The sequence below is a fragment of the Schistocerca serialis genome, chromosome 3 (genome assembly GCF_023864345.2).
Source record: "Schistocerca serialis cubense isolate TAMUIC-IGC-003099 chromosome 3, iqSchSeri2.2, whole genome shotgun sequence".
In the NCBI taxonomy this organism is placed as follows: Eukaryota; Metazoa; Arthropoda; class Insecta; order Orthoptera; family Acrididae; genus Schistocerca; species Schistocerca serialis.
Genome location: NC_064640.1, coordinates 440,678,709 through 440,700,158, shown reverse-complemented (window position 1 = coordinate 440,700,158; position 21,450 = coordinate 440,678,709). Strand labels below are relative to the sequence as shown.

Here is a 21,450-nt window from a genome sequence, read left to right as displayed (position 1 = left end):
TTCCGGCAGTGCAGCACACCGCGACTGCAGAATGGACAGTCAACTGTGAAGCACAACACTTTACCCCATGTGCTACCAATACACCGGGAATGTTCATATCTCCGGCGTTTGCTTCGACTGGCCAGACAACCCTAACCTCCGCTGGCACATCACACATCGGCACAGAGACCTTCTACGGCATTCTATGCTCGACAGAATGCTCCTCCAGCGCAAGATCCCAGAAACCCCTCACCCGAGTTCCCATCGCACAACATGGTCCATGCAGCTGTCCAGTTTTGGGGTCCACATGCATGGCCTCCCCCTCCTCAGAGTGGCCTGCCGTTTAATGTGTCACCCTCCATGCCCATTGAAGGGACACTCGCATCAACCCTGCTAGTGTATGTATACGCCTACCCATCCTGCCGCCCCATGCACACCTTGAGCAATGCACCTGCCATGGTTTTGCCCTGTGACTTGGTGCTCAATTGCAATTTCGTGCCTCTGCTCGAGATTTCGTCTGCATCAGCCATTGATCCTTCCACGCCTGCTGTGCCGTGCTCGTCGTGCGGTCATACAGATTTCCTGCCTACAACGACTAGATATCACGTCTCGCCTGCACAGCTAATGGTCGTACAACGCAACACATCGCCTGTCACTGAGGCACAGTTCACATCAGCGAACACCGTGCAGAATCCCCGTATGATTTGTGCCTTTCCTACACCCCCACAGGCACTGGTCCTAGGTCGTTTTCTGAAGCTGCCGCCATTACAACCAGACAATCCAATGACATGGTTTACCTTGGTGGGCAACATGTTGGACATACATGGTATTGCAGACGACAGCACTCGTTTTCTGTGTTTAGTGAACCACCTGCATGACCACCCTGATCTCATCAGTGACTTGTTGCTGAACCCACCCAAGAGCAACAAATATGCCTCTGCCCGTGCACTATTCATCGAATGCCTTTCTCGTCCGCCAGCCGATATGATTCACAACATTATTTATGACGAGACTTTAGGCGACAGAACCCCATCACAGTTGTGGCGACACTTGCGTGCGCAGGTCAGCACCGAGATCTTGCCAAACTTAGCGATCTGGGCATTGTCGTTGGTGAAGCTGCTGCAAGAACTACAATTACATTTGCTCCCACATATAGCAGCGTCACTTGAGGATAAGCTACGGCTGGCAGACCAGGCACACGCCATTATCTAGCACTGACACCTTCCTCCGTGCAGCACAGTGCCCAATATTGCCGAGTTTGATAATCCTGTGAATATACTTCCACCGTTGGGTGGTAGAGGTCGGGTGTGTGCATATCGTTGACAGCACACAGAACAGCAGCCATCTAGCAGCCAAGACGGAAATCACGAGTGGGCTGGCAGCAGCCTCTCCCCACCCTAATCGGGCCAGCGTCTGCTCTCCCCGCCTTCCCCTCGCCTGACACTTTGGCTGGCGGGACGAGTACAGCTGACTCACGCATATGCTGGTTCCACTCCACTTGCAGGGACGCCGCTCGCAACTGCCGCCAGCCCTGCACATTCCCAAACGCCGCATGCGGGCCACAGTGGACGCCCACGGCTTCTGGATACATACAAGGGCGCCCACAGATGTAGCATTCTGTCAGATCGCCCAACTTATGAGGACGTCTGTATGACTTGGTTTTAGTTTCACGCCGATACTTTCTCGTCGATGCTGGAGCAGACGTTAGTGTCGTACCTCCCACATTTATCGTAAAGGACACAACACCAGCCAAACCGTTCCTTCGAGCAGCAAATAAATCGCCACTTTGTGTCGACAGTTTGGCCGAGTTACCTATCGAACTCATACCTGGCGAACAGTTCACTTGGTCCTTCTATCTGGTTGACGTAGAAGACCCAGTATTAGGCACTGACTTCCTTTTTCATTTTGGACTGTCTCCAGACCTCTAGTATGATGCATTATTGCACAACGCCTTGTCCACTCATATTGTGTGTTCAGTCGCCTCCTCAGCCCCCCCACTCCCTCCCTTTCAGCTTCCCGACGATTTCGATATGGCTCTCATCGAGTGTTCTTCATTTACGGACAGCCTCGCAACTTCCATCGCCCAGCTTCAGTCAGAGCGTTCTGTAGTTGACGATCTCCACGCTCGCCACACCAAACTGAACCGCGCCATATCGACAGCTGCGCAGGCCCTCACCGAGGCACGATGCCTCGTACAATGCCTGCCAGCCTTCGACACTGGCGACGCACTGCATAGGACTTTGACACCGCCACCCCCTGACACTGGAGACGCACCTCGTGGAACTTTGTCGCCACCGACGCGAACAGCTTCCTCGGCACATCAGGTTAGTGGCTCTCACATGCTACCGATCAACTTTCGCGATGGCCCCCGAGCGAGTTCGCGAGCCCAGCTGAACACTATCACGAATAGCACAACACACGAAATTGTCACAACAGACGGGCCACCATTGCGTCATAAAGTGCGCCGACTGCCGCCACATAAACTACGCCTCGCTAAGGCCGCAGCGGAGGAACTTAATGTGGGCAGATACTGTTCGTCCATCGGACAATAACTGGTCTTCGCCCATACATTTAGTTCCCAAAAAGGACGGCACAGTGCGACTCTGTGGCGACTATCGCTGCCTCAACATGCGGACTGTATTAGACAATTATCCAATACCTCTTATACAAGACTTTGTGCAAGTACTTAGCGGAGCACGCATTTTCAGTGTCTTGGACTGCCGCAAGGCATATTTGCAGAGACCCATGGAACAGAGTGACATACCAAAGACAGTACTGATCACACCTTTCGGCCTTTACGAATTTTGTTACATGCCTTATAGTCTCAAAAACGTGGCCCAAACTTGGCAACGTTTTATAGACTCACTTCTGTTTAACTGCACATATTGTTACGCATACCTCGACGACATACTCATTTTTTCCTCCTCTGACAGAGAACACAAACTCCACCTGGCCACAATACAGGACTTATTGACATGTAACGAAGTCTAGATCAATAATGACAAGTCACAACTCCGCTGCACCAGTGTCACTTTTCTGGGGTACACCGTCTCCTTGGAAGGTGTACGCCCTCCTCAGGAGTGGGTTGATTGCATTGGCGATCTACCTCTCCCAGTGTCATTTCGTGAATTACATCGGTTTTTAGGAACTATCAGTTTTTACCGGCGTAACCTGCCGATGGCGGGAGCAATTCAAGCCCCTTTGACAGGCGCATTGGTCGGGAAACAAACCTCGGGCAATCACAGAGTACAGTGGTCTGACAACATGGTGAGAGCTTTCGAAGACCTTAAGTCAGTGTTAGCACTTGGTGTCACTCTTGCCCACCCTTTGCCAGATGCCTGCATCTCTATTACAGCAGATGCAAGTGTTTTTGCAATCGGTGCAGTCCTCCAAAAGCACGTCGGTGACATGACGTAACCACGCCGGTTTTTTTTCCAAAAAGCTATCTACGGCTCAACATAAATGGTCAGCATTTGACAAAGTATTGCTTGTGGCTTATGATGTGTGAAGAGGAACCACTATGATGAGAGTTCATGGCAGTTCATCAATATTGCCTTTTTTTAAAAGGCAAAGGAATGATGGTAAGTAAATACTCATTAGAAAGTGTATTCCAATTTATTCAATTTTACCACGTCAGTGTAGTAGAACATCTAGTTTATAGGAATTTATGAACTTTTTTAAACTGATCTAAATATAACTTGTTATGTTACATGTTATTATCTCCTAGTGTTGAAGAATTGCTAACACTTATGCTTGTATGCCCAGCTTCAAGGTGCGAAGCAGAATGCAGTTTTCCTGTTCTTTGACGACTGAAGAACTAACTGTGATCAAAAATCACACTGCAGAGGCTCAATCACATAGCAGTTTGCAAAAGTTGCCGTTGGATCAAACAGACTTAAGAAATGTTGCTAGAACATTTATATCCAGTTCTGACAAAAGAAGAAATTTATTTGTATCACTATAAGATGAACTTTTGCAGATTATTTTACCTTGCTCTCTTGAAACCACATTTAATTATCGTCTCTTACTTTTTTACTACTTACATTTTTCCCCTAGTTTTCATAGTTTTCCATTTGTGCTCTTAAATGTATTTTTAATATTAAAAAAAAATGAATACGTAGTAGACTATTTATTTACATTTCCAATAAAAATAAAGCAGAATTTAGTTTCATAAAAGCCAGCCAAAGTGGCCGTGCGGTTAAAGGCGCTGCAGTCTGGAACCGCAAGAACGCTACGGTCGCAGGTTTGAATCCTGCCTCGGGCATGGATGTTTTTGATGTCCTTAGGTTAGTTAGGTTTAACTAGTTCTAAGTTCTAGGGGACTAATGACCTCAGCAGTTGAGTCCCATAGTGCTCAGAGCCATTTGAACCATTTTTAGTTTCATAAACTATTCAATTCGATATAGTTTCTACAGTTATTTAGAGCATAATACACAATAATTGTACATCGATAAATTTAAATGTTAATATTATGTAACTTCTTTATATTCCATAATTTTAATCCAGTCTTAACTTTGCATATATTAGGAATTACTTTGAAATACAAGGTAATCCAAAAATCCATTAACATTTGAAAATGCGCTAATTCACTGGATAATATAGACAGAGAGGTAAAAATCGATGTACATGCTTGAAATGACATGAGGTTTTATTGAATCCAAAAAAGTGCACAAAATGACCAATAGATGGCGCTTCATATGATACAAAATCAAACATTCGCCTAGCAATAGATTTTTAGCAAAGACAATTTCCTTTACAAGATATGCTCAAGATGTTGTCTGTCATTCATCAAAAATACTTGTAGTCGAGTGACAATGTTGTGAGCAGCATTGTACAGCACATCAGGAGGTATCATGAGAAACTGTCATCGGATGTTGTCTTTTACCTCTCTAATGAGGACAGACAATCCTGGTAGACTTGAGATTTCAAGTAACTCCACAACCAATAATCACACGGATTGAGGTCTGGGGACTTGGGAGAGGTCAAGCATGATGGAAGGGAAGTGGCGTCTCAGCACACAATCCTCACCAAATGGATTAGAGCAAGAGATATTTCAGATGCATAATGATATGGGGTGGAGCATCATCCTGCATAAAAGTCGTAACTTCCAGTAGGTGTCTATCAGCCAGGCTAGGGGTGGTGGGATTTTGTAACGTATCGGCATACTCCACACATGTCACACTGACAGTATGAAATGCAGCACCACGAAGAAAAAGGGTCCAATTACGATTGATGTAGCCAATCCACACCACACTGTGACTTTCTCGTCATGCAGCGGGGTTTCTGTGAAAGTTCTAGGATCTTCGGTAACTCAACTTCTGCAATCGTGGGTGCTGACAGACCCTCAGAGTGTGAAATGGGCTTCGACGGTCCACAATATATTAGACAACCAATCGACATCGTCCCCCATTTTTTGAAGTGGCCACGCACCAAATGCTCTCCTTGCCACAAAACTGGCGGCTAACATTTCATCAAGACGCTGGATTTTGTATGGATAGCATTGGAGTATACGCCTTAGTGGTCTCCAAACAGTAGTGCATGGAATGCCGGTTTGAATTCACAAGCACTTACTTCAGTATGCTGATATGAAACCAATGAAGCCTCCATTTCTTCCTGAAATGCCTGAGCAGCATTAGTACTTGCGTCTGGTCGCTCACTAGGGCCGATCATCTAAACGACCTGTGGCTTCAAACTTCGAGATCATTTTCTTCACAGAGACATTTATCACAGGACCTTAATCCATTTGAATACCCTTCTTATGGCGCCGGCCGATGTGGCAGAGCGGTTCTAGGCGCTTCATTCTGGAACCGCGCGACCGCTACAGTCGCAGGTTCAAATCTTGCCTCGGGCATGGATGTGTGTGATGTCCTTAGGTTAGTTAGGTTGAAGTAGTTCTAAGTTCTACGGGACTGATGACCTCCGATGTTAAGTCCCATAGTGCTCAGAGCCATTGAACCATTTTTGAACCCTTCTTATGGCGATAGGATCGTAAAGCTGCTGTAGCGGATTCTCTGTTCTGATGGTAAAGCTTTACTAGCAGTCCCTTTTCTGGTAAAATCAACATGCCCCAACTGCTAGTGCATCTGACTCACTCCCTCACTACAGCTCATTTTACACACGGCTCTAATGCTATGTCACAGATGTGTTGGTGTCCAGTGACATCTGTTGGCCAGTTTTTTTACTCGTTCTTGGTTTCAATAATATCACATGTCATTTCAGGCATGTGTGTCAATTTTTACCTCTCTACCCACATTATTCCGCGAATTGGTGCATCTTCAAATGATAACGGACTTGGGGTCACCCTGTGAATAGTCTGAGGCATCCAGAATGTTCCAACACGTGGTTTCAGATACTAATTTTTTTCAAATGTTTGAAAGGATGTCCCCTGTTTAGACAGCCTTGTCACATATACCTTATCCATTAAATGGTCCCCCCTCCTCCTGATAATGCAGTTGAAATATGTACAATTACGACATGTAGCTGAAGTCAGGACGTGTAAGGATATTTCAAGTCTTTGCTTACTTTGACTTAGACATATCTTACTCCAGTATTTAAAGAAATTTGTACTCTCCTATAATGTAGGGTGTGAAGTTTATTAATGCATTTACAGAGAAGTTCAATAAATTACAGTTGTGATGTTCACCACATGTGAGTCTAAATGGGCACATAAAATTATGTGCAGTGTCATATCAGCTGTAAAGACTGTAGATATATGGTGCAACTGAATACCACACCTGGAAGACTACGTAGATAATTTGATCATCTTCCACTTTTGGATCAAACTGAGTGGCTATGTGTTTGAACTGAAATGCTCCTCGTATGTAGGGTTGTACAGATTTGTCAGTAAAAGCTCCAGCAACACAGATTTTCGACACACAATTATGAAAATATAGTAAGTTGATAAAATTTTAGCTGTTGCTTGCTCCAAACACCATAATAACTGTGGGTCAGGACTGTGTTAAGAAGCAAGTGGCCACATGGGGTACCAAGTTGAGAATGGCTTCAGAGGTGTGCAAGTGCAAAAGTTGTATGCAAGGTATATTGTAATTAGGAGTGAAAATGATTATTGAAGGAAAAAAATTCCAGTAAATATGGATCCATAAAAGAGTAGTTTGCAAGACAACTGAGAATTTGTGGTTGTGAATGCTTGCTGACTGCAGTATCAAATTTTGTCCTTGTCAGTACAAATTTATTGAAAATGTAAACTTTCCGATTACATCCCTGTCTAATTGGGCTTAATTTTTCCCGATGACCTACTTAACAAGATATAAAATATAACATTCAGCATTTTGCATGTTAAAATGTAATGTACACTTATTTCCGTTAAAGTAGTCACTCAACGAGACGTCAGCATACTTGAAGGCAATACTGCACACTTTTTGTAGCGTATCAAGACCACTATACACACCCAGTGAACACAATTACTACATATTTACAAACATTTTTTTCCTTAAATAATGTTGTCGATGTGTGTAATGCATGATTTACAGTGCTACATAATTATTCAGACTTTATTCCTTGAATGCTTTTCGAATTAAATTTGTTACTAGTGGAATGCTTAGTAAACCAATCAAAGAGACCGTGTATTGCAAAGTGTGTGTTACCTAATAGTGGTTAGGCTTGTACTAAGTGACACAGTTTACATAAGTATGTGCTCATGGTAAGATGTGTCTCGTTGGCATAGTATGTAAGGCTGTAAGTAAACACTCAGCTGATAAAATGGAGCCGGATTCTGGTCTTTCCAAAGATATTAGCCTCAGACGAAAGCTAGTTAATGAATACAGATTTCTGAAATAATCATTGTTAAATGTTTTCACGTGTTCGACTGCCCTGAATCCAATTACTTACGGTACTGTATATCTTGTTGTGTGTGAATGAAAGTCGATGAGAAACGTACCAAACTGATGATAAATCTAAAACTATAATAACCAGTGATATTTCACAGCTCTGATATTTTGAGTGTAATCGTAAAACAGCAACTTTCATTAAATTTTATTTTCGATTAGGATTTTAACGCTTTTAGCCACATATTTATCTCACAGTGTATTTAAATTTAGCTACAAACAATGACTGAGTTTCATTTAAATAATCAAATAAGTACCTTCAGTGGAAAAAGTTTCGAGACTGGATTAACAAAAAATAGGGAAAGGTTAAGTTTAGTCCTTTTTTTGAAAGTTGTTCAACTCACCTGTCACATTAGTTTGAACACTGGTTATGTCGTCATAGCGATGACATTTCATATGAGTTTCTGCACTTATCGTTTTGTTGTAGGTTCGTTTTGATAGACCAAGTCTCGTCACCCGTGATGAGAAAAGAATTGTGTGCATTATGAATTTCAGACTTCTTCAAAACTTCTGGAGAATGTCTTGAACTCTTGATTTAGAGATGTTGCACGACTACCACTTGTGACACAACAACGTTGGACACACTACAACTGCACGTCCAGTACTTAACACTGTCTGCTCACAACTGCTCGAAGGCACATCTGTTGTTTACAGTTGTTACTTCAATGTGCCACCGTAACTACTGTGCTGACCCCACTTCTACGTCAGAAACACAATCAGTCCTGTAACTTCAACGGACAATGTATGGCGTGTTCTGATTACTAGAAACTCAAAGCAGAAAATATTCAGAGTCAATGGCAGATTTTGTCTTTTCAGTGCATAGTTTCAAATATATTTCCAATAAAAATACTTTCAGGTTAAGTTTCGAACGGTAGGTTCTGGAGTCGGTTATAGCCCCCCCCCCCCACCTCTCTCTCTCTCTTTCTCTCTCTCTGTTTGTGTGTGTGTGTTACAAAAATTGTGTCTTCAATGAAGGATTGCAAAGCAGTTAATAAATGAAGTGTTTAGATTAACGGCCGTATGTCCGGCGTGTCACATGTCTGCATATTTCCGATACCTTTGTCGATGATAAATGTTACAAAAAGGCAGTCAGCTCACAATGTAACTGTTTGTTAGGAAGTATATTAGATATAGTGACGATTATGGACAGATAACTTTTAGAGTAATTTGCCAGTGAAAGTGTAGTAGTTAAATTTTATTCCAAATTCATAATAAATTACCGTAATAATAAAACAATAAACCATTGATCTTACGATAGTCGCATCACGGTACTAGCAGTGTAGAATGTTCAGATGAATAATTATAAATCTACAAATAAACAACTCTTGTCGTCCATAGATACATAGGTTACTTCAAAACGTATTCGTCTAATAAGACCTACATGAGTTTATGTTTAAGGTTGTGTAGACAGGGGAAAATCATCAGAATGAAGTACAGCAGGGTCAGGGACGTGTTTATTAACCAGTGAAAAGGAGAACAGAATAAAGAAATACAGATTTCCATTTACATAAACACAGTTAAACATTCAAAAGTAAAGACAGGCAATTTAGTATCTAAAATAAGTTTTCGTCTGCAGTACTGAAAATGACGTTGAACATACAACGTTACGAGTAGTACTTAGCAGGCCCTCCTTTTCCCTTTATAACCTGTTCCATTCTCACTGGCATGGATTTCACCAGAGATTCTGTTTACGTTGTAATTTTATGCCATCCGTCTAGCAGATGGTTCTTTAGCTAATTTATATTGCATGTCTGATGATTGGTCACATTTCTCTAGAATACATTTCACAACTTCTCTATTGGACTAGTGTGTGGGGACTGCAATGATATCGCTGTCCGGCAAGGAGTGCCATACAATAGCCACAGCCTTGCATCTAGAACTGTATGTTTTGGACCATTATCTTGTGTGAAAATATAATCCTCGAAAAGATCCATATTATAAACACTTCTGACAATATGTGTTTTTAGGATATTTATGTTAACCTTGTGGTCGTTAATTCCATCAATAAAAAATAATACCCCCACGCCATTTGCAGTCATGCAGCCCTAGATTAGTACTTGAGGCTGTTATATTTCTCTCTTCAAGTTCACAATTCTTTTTTCTCTGTACTGTTACTTGCCCACTTGACTTATACAGATAAAATCGACTCTAGTCAGTAAATACAATCTTCTTATAGAAGGTTGTCTTGCAAGTGCAATGCGCTCCCTTCTGTTGATTTTACTGATGTTTAGTTTTCTATGAGCTGTTCAGCCCTCATACCCAGCTTCAAAAGCACATTTCTTATAGTCGGTGCTGAAACACTTTCCTGTATGCATCTGAACTGCAGTAGCAAGTTTTGGAGCGCTGAATTTGGGGTTTTTCTTGACTTCTCTAAGTAGCTTCCGTTTTCCCATCTTGGATAGAACTGTAGGAGGATCGCTTCATGATTGGTTTTCGTACGTTTTTATTCAGATTAAACGTGTATATAATGGTCTTCACGGCACTGGTAGGTCTGCGAATGGTTTCTACGATTTCTTGAAAAGGTTTTCGTTTTCAAAACAACCTGATGCAGATTTCGCTGTCTTATTCTGTATTTCCTCGACGTTTTCGACCCATATGCCGTAAATATCGCGCAATGGCTGTGAAAACAGAGAGAGATCTGTCCACTACTGTGGCTAAAATGCAACTGCATAAGGAAAGCGCGAGTAGCGTGTGTTGGTACAGCAGGATCCTGGGATCTTTTTTACTAGAGGACTACTTGTCTGACATCAACTGGGGCATGATTTTAAATTACGTGGATTTGTTCACAAATTAAGCCATAAATGAAGCCAAATAGCTTTCTATTTATAGATGTAGGTATTAACCAATGTAAGGAAATAATTATTCTTCGTTTATTAGATATATTTTTACACGTATGCTTGTTATATTCTATGCGCTAATGTCGGACGAATAGTTTTTGCAGTGACTGTAGATCAGTGGTTCCCAACCTGGAGGTGAAATGAAATTTTCTGAGGGGTAAAAAGTAAACGATTCGATTCTGTTTCAGTAGTGAAACTAAATTATTTTTAAATGATCACTAGTATTATCAGAGTTTTGTAGGACTCTAATACTGATTATATAATTTATCAGTAATTACTTTTTCTCAATATGCAGCATTAATGTGCTGCAGGTTACAGCTTCCTCAGATAGTCTACCCATTATACACATATGTTGTACTTTGTCCTATTCATCGCTGATGATAAAAGTGAGACATATACGTGACAAGTGCGAAATATCTCAAGTAAAGTCTTCTCCAAGTTGTACATAGTACCTACAGTATTCTGGAAATTGCTTTATTGTTCGCTTCAAAATAGATAAATTAATTATTTGACTGAATGACACAGAAATAATTGCTTAAGGGCTACTATAGTGCTGTACAGAGATTTATTATTATTTCTTTCTTGTCTCAGACGTTATGTCTGGTTAAAAATGGAAGGTGACGCGGACCTTGATCAAGTGTGACTTTCGTTTAACTGTACGGTATATGTTACATTGCATTTAGGAACTTTCGGGTAATTGAACATGTATCAATAATTACGGATTTCTGTAGTTGTATATATAAGTTTGGATGTAGCTGTATTGCATTCATGTACTGGTGGATATTGTGTGGTATGACTCCTGTAGTTGATAGTATAATTGGTATAATGTCAACTTTATCCTGATGCCACATGTCCTTGACTTCCTCAGCCAGTTGGGTGTATTTTTCAATTTTTTCTCCTGTTTTCTTTTGTATATTTGTTGTATTGGTTATGGATATTTCGATTAGTTGTGTTAATTTCTTTTTATTGGTGAGTATGAGGTCAGGTTTGTTATGTGGTGTTGTTTTATCTGTTATAATGGTTCTGTTCCAGTATAATTTGTATTCATCGTTCTCCAGTACATTTTGTGGTGCATACTTGTATGTGGGAACATGTTGTTTTGTAAGTTTATGTTGTAAGGCAAGCCGTTGATGTATTATTTTTGCTACATTGTCATGTCTTCTGGGGTATTCTGTATTTGCTAGTATGGTACACCCGCTTGTGATGTGATCTACTGTTTCTATTTGTTGTTTGCAAAGTCTGCGTTTATCTGTTGCGGTATTGGGATCTTTAATAATATGCTTGCTGTAATATCTGGTGTTTATTGTTTGATCCTGTATTGCAATCATGAATCCTTCAGTCTCACTGTATGTATTTCCTTTTCTTAGCCATGTGTTGGATGCATCTTGATCGATGTGTGGCTGTGTTAGATGATACGGGTGCTTGCCAAGTAGTGTTTTCTTTTTCCAATTTACTTTCTTCGTATCTGTTGATGTTATGTGATCTAAAGGGTTGTAGAAGTGGTTATGAAATTGCAGTGGTGTAGCCGATGTACACTCCTGGAAATGGAAAAAAGAACACATTGACACCGGTGTGTCAGACCCACCATACTTGCTCCGGACACTGCGAGAGGGCTGTACAAGCAATGATCACACGCACGGCGCAGCGGACACACCAGGAACCGCGGTGTTGGCTGTCAAATGGCGCTAGCTGCGCAGCATTTGTGCACCGCCGCCGTCAGTGTCAGCCAGTTTGCCGTGCACATACGGAGCTCCATCGCAGTCTTTAACACTGGTAGCATGCCGCGACAGCGTGGACGTGAACCGTATGTGCAGTTGATGGACTTTGAGCGAGGGCGTATAATGGGCATGCGGGAGGCCGGGTGGACGTACCGCCGAATTGCTCAACACGTGGGGCGTGAGGTCTCCACAGTACATCGATGTTGTCGCCAGTGGTCGGCGGAAGGTGCACGTGCCCGTCGACCTGGGACCGGACCGCAGCGACGCACGGATGCACGCCAAGACCGTAGGATCCTACGCAGTGCCGTAGGGGACCGCACCGCCACTTCCCAGCAAATTAGGGACACTGTTGCTCCTGGGGTATCGGCGAGGACCATTCGCAACCATCTCCATGAAGCTGGGCTACGGTCTCGCACACCGTTAGGCCATCTTCCGCTCACGCCCCAACATCGTGCAGCCCGTCTCCAGTGGTGTCGCGACAGGCGTGAATGGAGGGACGAATGGAGACGTGTCGTCTTCAGCGATGAGAGTCGCTTCTGCCTTGGTGCCAATGATGGTTGTATGCGTGTTTGGCGCCGTGCAGGTTAGCGCCACAATCAGGACTGCATACGACCGAGGCACACAGGGCCAACACCCGGCATCATGGTGCGGGGAGCGATCTCCTACACTGGCTGTACACCACTGGTGATCGTCGAGGGGACACTGAATAGTGCACGGTACATCCAAACCGTCATCGAACCCATCGTTCTACCATTCCTAGACCGGCAAGGGAACTTGCTGTTCCAACAGGACAATGCACGTCCGCATGTATCCCGTGCCACCCAACGTGCTCTAGAAGGTGTAAGTCAACTACCCTGGCCAGCAAGATCTCCGGATCTGTCCCCCATTGAGCATGTTTGGGACTGGATGAAGCATCGTCTCACGCGGTCTGCACGTCCAGCACGAACGCTGGCCCAACTGAGGCGCCAGGTGGAAATGGCATGGCAAGCCGTTCCACAGGACTACATCCAGCATCTCTACGATCGTCTCCATGGGAGAATAGCAGTCTGCATTGCTGCAAAAGGTTGATATACACTGTACTAGTGCCGACATTGTGCATGCTCTGTTGCCTGTGTCTATGTGCCTGTGGTTCTGTCAGTGTGATCATGTGATGTATCTGACCCCAGGAATGTGTCAATAAAGTTTCCCCTTCCTGGGACAATGAATTCACGGTGTTCTTATTTCAATTTCCAGGAGTGTATTTATATGAGTGATTGCTTTGTGTATTTTGCTAGTTTCTGCTCAGTCTAGAAAGAATTTTCTTAAATTGTCTACCTGTCCATAATGTAGGTTTTTTATGTCGATAAATCCCCTTCCTCCTTGCTTTCTGCTTAATGTGAATCTTTCAGTTGCTGAATGTATGTGATGCATTCTATATTTGTGGCATTGTGATCGTGTAAGTGTATTGAGTGCTTCTAGGTCTGTGTTACTCCATTTCACTACTCCAAATGAGTAGGTCAATATTGGTACAGCATAAGTATTTATAGCTTTTGTCTTGTTTCTTGCTGTCAATTCTGTTTTCAGTATTTTTGTTAGTCTTTGTCTATATTTCTCTTTTAGTTCTTCTTTAATATTTGTGTTATCTATTCCTATTTTTTGTCTGTATCCTAGATATTTATAGGCATCTGTTTTTTCCATCGCTTCTATGCAGTCGCTGTGGTTATCCAATATGTAATCTTCTTGTTTAGTGTGTTTTCCCTTGACTATGCTATTTTTCTTACATTTGTCTGTTCCAAAAGCCATATTTATATCATTGCTGAATACTTCTGTTATCTTTAGTAATTGGTTGAGTTGTTGATTTGTTGCTGCCAGTAGTTTTAGATCATCCATGTATAGCAGATGTGTGATTTTGTGTGGGTATGTTCCAGTAATATTGTATCCATAATTTGTATTATTTAGCATGTTGGATAGTGGGTTCAGAGCAAGGCAGAACCAGAAAGGACTTAATGAGTCTCCTTGGTATATTCCACGCTTAATCTGTATTGGCTGTGATGTGATATTATTTGAATTTGTTTGGATATTAAGTGTGGTTTTCCAATTTTTCATTACTATGTTTAGGAACTGTATCAATTTAGGATCTACTTTGTATATTTCCAATATTTGTAGTAACCATGAGTGTGGTACACTATCAAAAGCTTTTTGGTAATCAATGTATGCGTAGTGTAGCGACCTTTGTTTAGTTTTAGCTTGATATGTCACCTCTGCATCTATTATCAGTTACTCTTTACATCCTCGTGCTCCTTTGCAACAGCCTTTTTGTTCTTCATTTATAATTTTGTTCTGTATTGTATGTGTCATTAATTTCTGTTTAATGACTGAAGTTAATATTTTGTATATTGTTGGTAGACATGTTATGGGGCGATATTTAGCTGGGTTCGCTGTGTCTGCTTGATCTTTAGGTTTCAGATATGTTATTCCGTGTGTAAGCGTATCAGGGAATGTGTATGGGTCTGCAATGTAACTGTTAAATAATTTAGTTAGATGTGAATGTGTTGAGGTGAACTTCTTTAACCAGAAATTTGCTATTTTATCATTTCCAGGGGCTTTCCAATTGTGAGTAGAATTAATTGCTTGGGTGACTTCATGTTGCAAAATTATCACTTCAGGCATTTGTGGTATCATCTTGTATGTGTCTTTTTCTGCTTGTATCCATCGTGCATGCCTGTTATGTTGTACCGGGTTTGACCATATGTTGCTCCAGAAGTGTTCCATGTCTGTTATGTTTGGTGGATTGTTTATTTTAATGTGTGTGTTATCTATTGTCTGGTAAAATTTCTTTTGGTTTGTGTTGAATGTTTGGTTTTGTTTCCTTCTATTTTCACTTTTTTTGTATCTTCTGAGTCGTTTGGCTAATGCTTGTAATTTCTGCTTCTTTTCGTCTAATTGCTCTGTCGCTTCTTTTTGTGAGATTTTACCTAACCTTTTTCGTTTTTTTTTCCGAGATTTCATTTCTTACAAATTGTGTTAGCTGTCTGATGTCTTTTCTCAGTTTTTCTATTTTGATCTGTAGCCTGTGTTGCCATGCTGGTTTTGTGGGTTTCTTCTGTGTGTTGGTTGGTTCTGATCTCTGCCTAGTGTGTATATTTAGTGTAGTGAGTGCTCCTATATAAACCAATAGTTGTAACTCTTCCATAGTTGTGTTTTCATTTATTTTGTTGTGTATGATTGTGTTGATAGTTTTTATTGTTGTTTCGACTTGTGGGTTATTTGGTGGTCTATGCAAGAATGGTCTAATGTCTGTATTTGTGTCTTTGTATTCTATATATGTTAGCTGAAATTTTTCTTCTATATCTAACATCTGTGTCACTTCGTGTTCTATTTGTGCTTGTTCTGGTGGCTGTCTTAAGATTTCGTTTTCCTCTGATTGTTTAATTGGTGCGTGTTGTTCTTTGTTTGTTTGCTCTGGGATGTTTGAGTCCATTACTGTATTTTCTTCTTCTTATGATGGCACATTATTTTGTTCCAGTATTTGTTGTACTTGTTGTTTGATGTTTTCTAATTCTGACTGGGGTATCCTGTTATTTTGTATTATTACACAGATCTGATCAGCTAGTCGTTGTTCTGTTAAAAATTTTAATTCTGGGTATCTGGTAATAAATGTTGTGTATACTTGTGATCTGTATCCAGTTGTGTTGGTTCCTAGGTTTGTTGCTTGGTAATAACAGAACATGAGGTGTCAATTAACTTCATCTGACCATCTCATCCTCTGTCTTTGTTTTCCTTCTAGGGTGGTTGCAGGAAGCATATCCTGCAAAACACATCTATTTGGATTTAAATCATTTTCCAGTTGGCTAGCAGTGTCGTTACCATTGTGGGCGGGCATAGGGTTCAATCGTCGTCCCCAACCATGACGGCGCTTGTCCGAGGCTTCTTTAGTTCTGTCCTGAACCAACTAATCACACTAACAGGGGGGTTAGCCCTATTAGTGGTTTGTTCTTTTCGTCGCCTTTTACGACTGGCAGAACATACTGAAGGCCTATTCTTTTCCCTGGCTTATTATTATTATTATTATTATTATTGTGGTTAAACTTGAAGTATTCACAGCCTGAAGTCGTCCAATTTCTTCCAGTTCAGAAGTAAGGAATGCAGCACTGAAGTGATTTACGAACAGTAAGTATAGTGCGCACATCCAAACTTGTTTGATTTTAAATGGGGTTGCAGTGTGCTGTTCAAGCAAGTGCCACAGTGGAGAGGAGTAATGCAGGGGAAGCAAGTTTTGTAAGAAGTGTGTAGCCTTTGACACACACACACACACACACACACACACACACACACACATACACACACACACACACACAGACACACATGCACACGCTGAAATCATTCATCTTTCATCATTTTAAAAATAAAAGTGTTCCAAAAAATTCTACAGTTCAGTTGGGGCTAAATTTTGTGATAATTTGGGCAGGCAAGGCAACAGATTTCATGTTGAAGGGAGGGTGGGAGTACTAGCTAATATCTGATTGCAGTCAGGGGTAATGGTCTAATAAAAGTTGGGAACCACTACTGTAGATAGACAGGGCCTTTAGAGTTCCTGCAGCAAGTTACGAATTCTTTCAGACACCACAGAATCATGTCGAAAATCGTCACGAGACTGGACAGTTCGCTGCTCAAGTTCGTCAAAAGCATGAATGGGAGTGCCGTAGGCCTACATTTCACTTCTGAGATGACACAGAGAGAAAACCTTTCACCATATTTATCAGTTTTGAACTACTTTCGTGGGAGATCTTCTAAGATTTAAATACTTATTGGTGAGGTTTCTTCATATACAGTATACAATTTACGCAGTTAAACGGCGTCTTATGCTTAATATATCAATACAGAATTTGGAATTTTTTGTATTTCTAAATTATTTTTAAATTGTACAATTGAAATTTCCATTAATAAATTAAAAAATATCAGAAATTTTGTATTTTCATTGTTTCGATCCAGTTCAAAAGACAGCAAATTTTTATTGAAGCTGGAATAATACAACAGGTCTAGTTCTTTCTGATTTAATTATGGAAATGAATTATTTCTTTTTTTTTTATTTAGGATTGGAATAAGCATTGGAGTAAGATGCAGAAATTTATTTGTGGTACAGTGTAGTGTCTATGCAGTATTGATGTAAAAAATTTTCATCATCCATAGATTTATATGTATAACTAAATGTCAAAGGAAAGGCAGCTGATATCTGTGGCAGTGGGAAGGGGAATGAGAGTGGGGTAGTGCAGAAAAATGTTCTAGAACCAGTATTGCTAGAGGCAGATAAAAATTCAAATTAACAAGATAGGATGACCAGGCAAATGTGAGACAGATGCGACAAGCTGTTCAGTGATGAAGAAGCTGCAGATGCAGGCTGGTCAGCGCTGGGAGGCCATCTGGCGACTCCTGACCACACGCAGTGCTGGCTGCACCGTGAAGAAGTACGCCAGTTCGAAGCAGCTGAGCAGGCTCACTCCCATACACAGCCCCAGTAAACCGCCTACTGACGCTGCAACACGTCACACGCCCACTACAAACTGATGCTTTCCATTTCATATTGCCTCACCAATTAGGAAATTTTATCTTTATATGCGAACATTTTAAGTAAAGCTTTACTGTGAGACTACGTTGATAGCAATCGAAATTACAAATTTACTGTTAGCTAAGGCTGGTTTAAGCCGACAAGGAAGCTGCTTGGGTCCCAAAGATGAGAGGGGTATGAAGTATTCTCTTGGTTAGTATAAACGTATTCGAAATGTAAAATTTTCGATCAAGTTCCCATCTACTTGAGTTCAACTTCCACCTAATGGCTACCTTAAGAAGAATTACTATACTGCTTCAGGAAGTTGCTTGGAACATTTCACTATGCACTCTCACCTGTTGTTGGATGTGTACTACATGTTATCCCACCATTTGGATGCAATACCACTCTATGTTCTGCACCGGTTAAGAATTGTACCAAATGCCACTGCATCATCTCGTAAATCTTGGCGAGACTTACAACTGGCTTCTCTAGTTTTTTAGCTGTATTAGTGGGAGTGCTGTACACTTCACTTCTGAGATGACTCTGGACAGAAAAATCAAGAGGACTAATGTCAGGTAATCTTGGAGGCCAAGGGACAGGTTTTGCTCAATGTATCCATCTTGTGGCGTATTTACATGGAACATGTCATATTACATCAGCAGCAAAATGTGCGTGTGCCGCATAATGCTTAATGGCATAGTAGAGTGTGAGGAAAATTTGAGCCCCATTGGGCAGGTACTTAATCGAAAAGTCAACGTTTCATCCATATTTATACTAACCATGACAATATTTTATACTGAAATTAGGAGCGGCTCATAAACACAGATTAGCAATAAACATGTTTAACAAATGTTTTTAGCCTCTGTTATAATACACTTTCACCATATTAACCCTAGATAACTAAACCCTCGGAAAATTTACGACTGCAGTCGGGTATAAAACAGGACATATTATACTTAATTTGTTATGCAACATATCATTGGAGATTTGATAATTATAATTAACTAATGCATAACCTATAAATTATGACTTATTTTGAATAACATGCAGAGTAACAAACTTCATAATGGTTTAGTAGCAAAGTAACATTCCCTCTCCACCTTCAGTGTTCCAGGATTAATTTTGTATATAAAATAACAATACTTTGATAATAATGTTTACATATCATACACTGAAGAGCCAAGGAAAATCGGAACACCTGCCTAATATCATGTATGGCCGCCGTGAGCATCCAGAAGTGCTGCAATACAACACAACACGAATTTGACTAATGTCTGAAGTAGTGTTGGAGGGAATTGACACCATGGATCGTGCAGGGCTATCCATGAATCCCTAAAGTTCGAGCGGATGGAGATCTTGTCTGAACAGCGTGTTGCAAGGCATCCCAGATATGCTCAATAATATACATGTCGGGATAGCTAGGTGGCCAGTGGAAGTGTTTAAACTCAGAAGAGTGCTTCTGGAGCAACTCTGTAGCAATTCTGGACATGTGGGTTGTAGCATTGTTCTGCTGGAATTGCCTAAGTCTGTCGGAATTTATAATGGACATGAACGGATGCAGGTGATCAGACAGGATGGTTACATATGTGTCACCTGTGTCACCTCTCTGAGTCGTATGTAGATGTATCAGGGTCCCATATCACCATATAAGACTGTGTAAAAATTATAGTTAAATATCCTTCCCATATTATTTCTTTATAATCTTTAAAAAGAAACATCCTAAGGTTTCTAAAGAATAAAAACTTCTTTTTTTATTTTCTATTTCCAATATTGAGTATATTTCTTCTATATAAATTTTATCAGATAGAGACGAAGTTCAATTTAATAAAACTGATGGATAAATAAACGTATCTTCTATTCTTGATAAAATATAATTCCCTTTTATTATAGTTACAAAGTCAAATAATTTTGCAATATAATTATCAATTAATTTTTGTTAGATTTTCCATCATATTTAAAGACTCATACATAACAGGATGATTTGGATGGACTCACTGGCACCAATATTGATATTAATTTTCAATATCTTCATTAGAAATATTTAAATTTTTTTGCTTTTCTCATTCACTGGAAAAGAATAAAATTCATGTTCAATTATAATCATTAAAATATCTATTTATTTTGAAAGATCAAATATTATTTAATACATATCCAAAGATCAAAATTTATAAACTTTTTTTGTAAATTAACTATTGCATCAGCACCATTAAAAGCTATCAAATTATTATAAATCAGTAATATTTATTTCTGACTCCTGCATTCTTATTTAATGAACTGCAAAAAATGAAAGATATTTTGTTTCATAAAGTTGAGGAGTGCCAAATTCTAAATTAGGTAAAAAGAAGCTATAATATTGGTTTCTTCATGAAAATATTAATTTTTTCCTACAAGCATTCCACCAGATAAATTAAAATTTATATTTATTAATTGAAATGGGTAAATTTTGGCAAATTATTTGCAATATTTCCTTCAATAATTTGACTACTAAAACCAAATATTTCTCCAGTATAATCTTTTATAACCATATATAATTTAACATCACTTTATTTATTATTTTGTTTAGAATTTAATCTTATTTAATATCTGTATTACGTTTTCTAGAATAAATAAATTTTTTGTTCAGTAAGAATTATTGTATTTTCTCTATCAAAATATAATTAGTTGTTTTTTAAAGTAATCTTTATAGTTAGAAAAAGTTGTATAAAACCAATTACTGTGATATTTTTATAACTAGCTCTTATGGGAACAAATAATCTGTTTTCAAGGACTGATGAATTACTTTTTAATTTAAATAAGTGTCTTATTTAATATTAATGAAAAATTATGAAATATTAATAAATATTATTTAATAAACCGAAAACTGACTAGGAACCAAAAATAACAATTTTAGAATAGATATTAAAAAATAAACATTGTAAATTTTTATCAAATGCTATTTGTTGCTCTATATAAAAGTAGAAAAAATATATAGACAGAGTCTTAGACCTTGTTACTTTTATTGAAAACAGTGGCGCAGTTGTACCATTAATTAAATGTGGAGAGATTTCAGGTGGTTTATTTGATGACTGCATTCTCGAAAATCAAGATATAATTAAAGAATATTTTACTGGAGGAAGACACATGAGAATAAATTGCTTTTATGTACCACAAACATTTTCAGGATACCAAAACAATTAGTTAGAAACAATCGAAATTTTTAAATGCTTTCAGATGACATGAAACAAATTTAAATCGAATATATTATGAGGTTGTTTGGTGATGATTGAAAATTTGATGATTTCATAGAAATGTAGAGTAAACATTGGAATAATGAATAAATATAATTGCAATAGATGTGAAAAGAAAAATTAGTGAAGGTAAATATAGAAATAAAATAAAAGATTTTGTAGAATATAAAGCATAAAAACATAACTATATTGATATATGAAAACGTAAAAATATAAGAACTTAAACACGTGAAAGGAAAAAACCATAAGAATATAAAAACAAAACAAGATAATCATTAAAACCGCAAAACATAAAAATATAAACATAAAACATTAAAA

General features: G+C 39.6%; 1 protein-coding gene across 1 annotated transcript in view; it reads right to left on the bottom strand.

Annotated features, from left to right (window-relative positions):
- Positions 1 to 17,815: 17,815 nt before the first annotated feature.
- Positions 17,816 to 21,450, bottom strand: part of LOC126470912 (uncharacterized) — a 50,469-nt gene continuing 46,834 nt past the window's right edge. Inside the window, exon 4 of the mRNA XM_050098943.1 lies at positions 17,816 to 17,911. Coding sequence (XP_049954900.1) covers positions 17,901 to 17,911 — 11 coding nt within the window. The 3' untranslated portion in view covers positions 17,816 to 17,900. The remainder of the gene's footprint in view (positions 17,912 to 21,450) is intronic.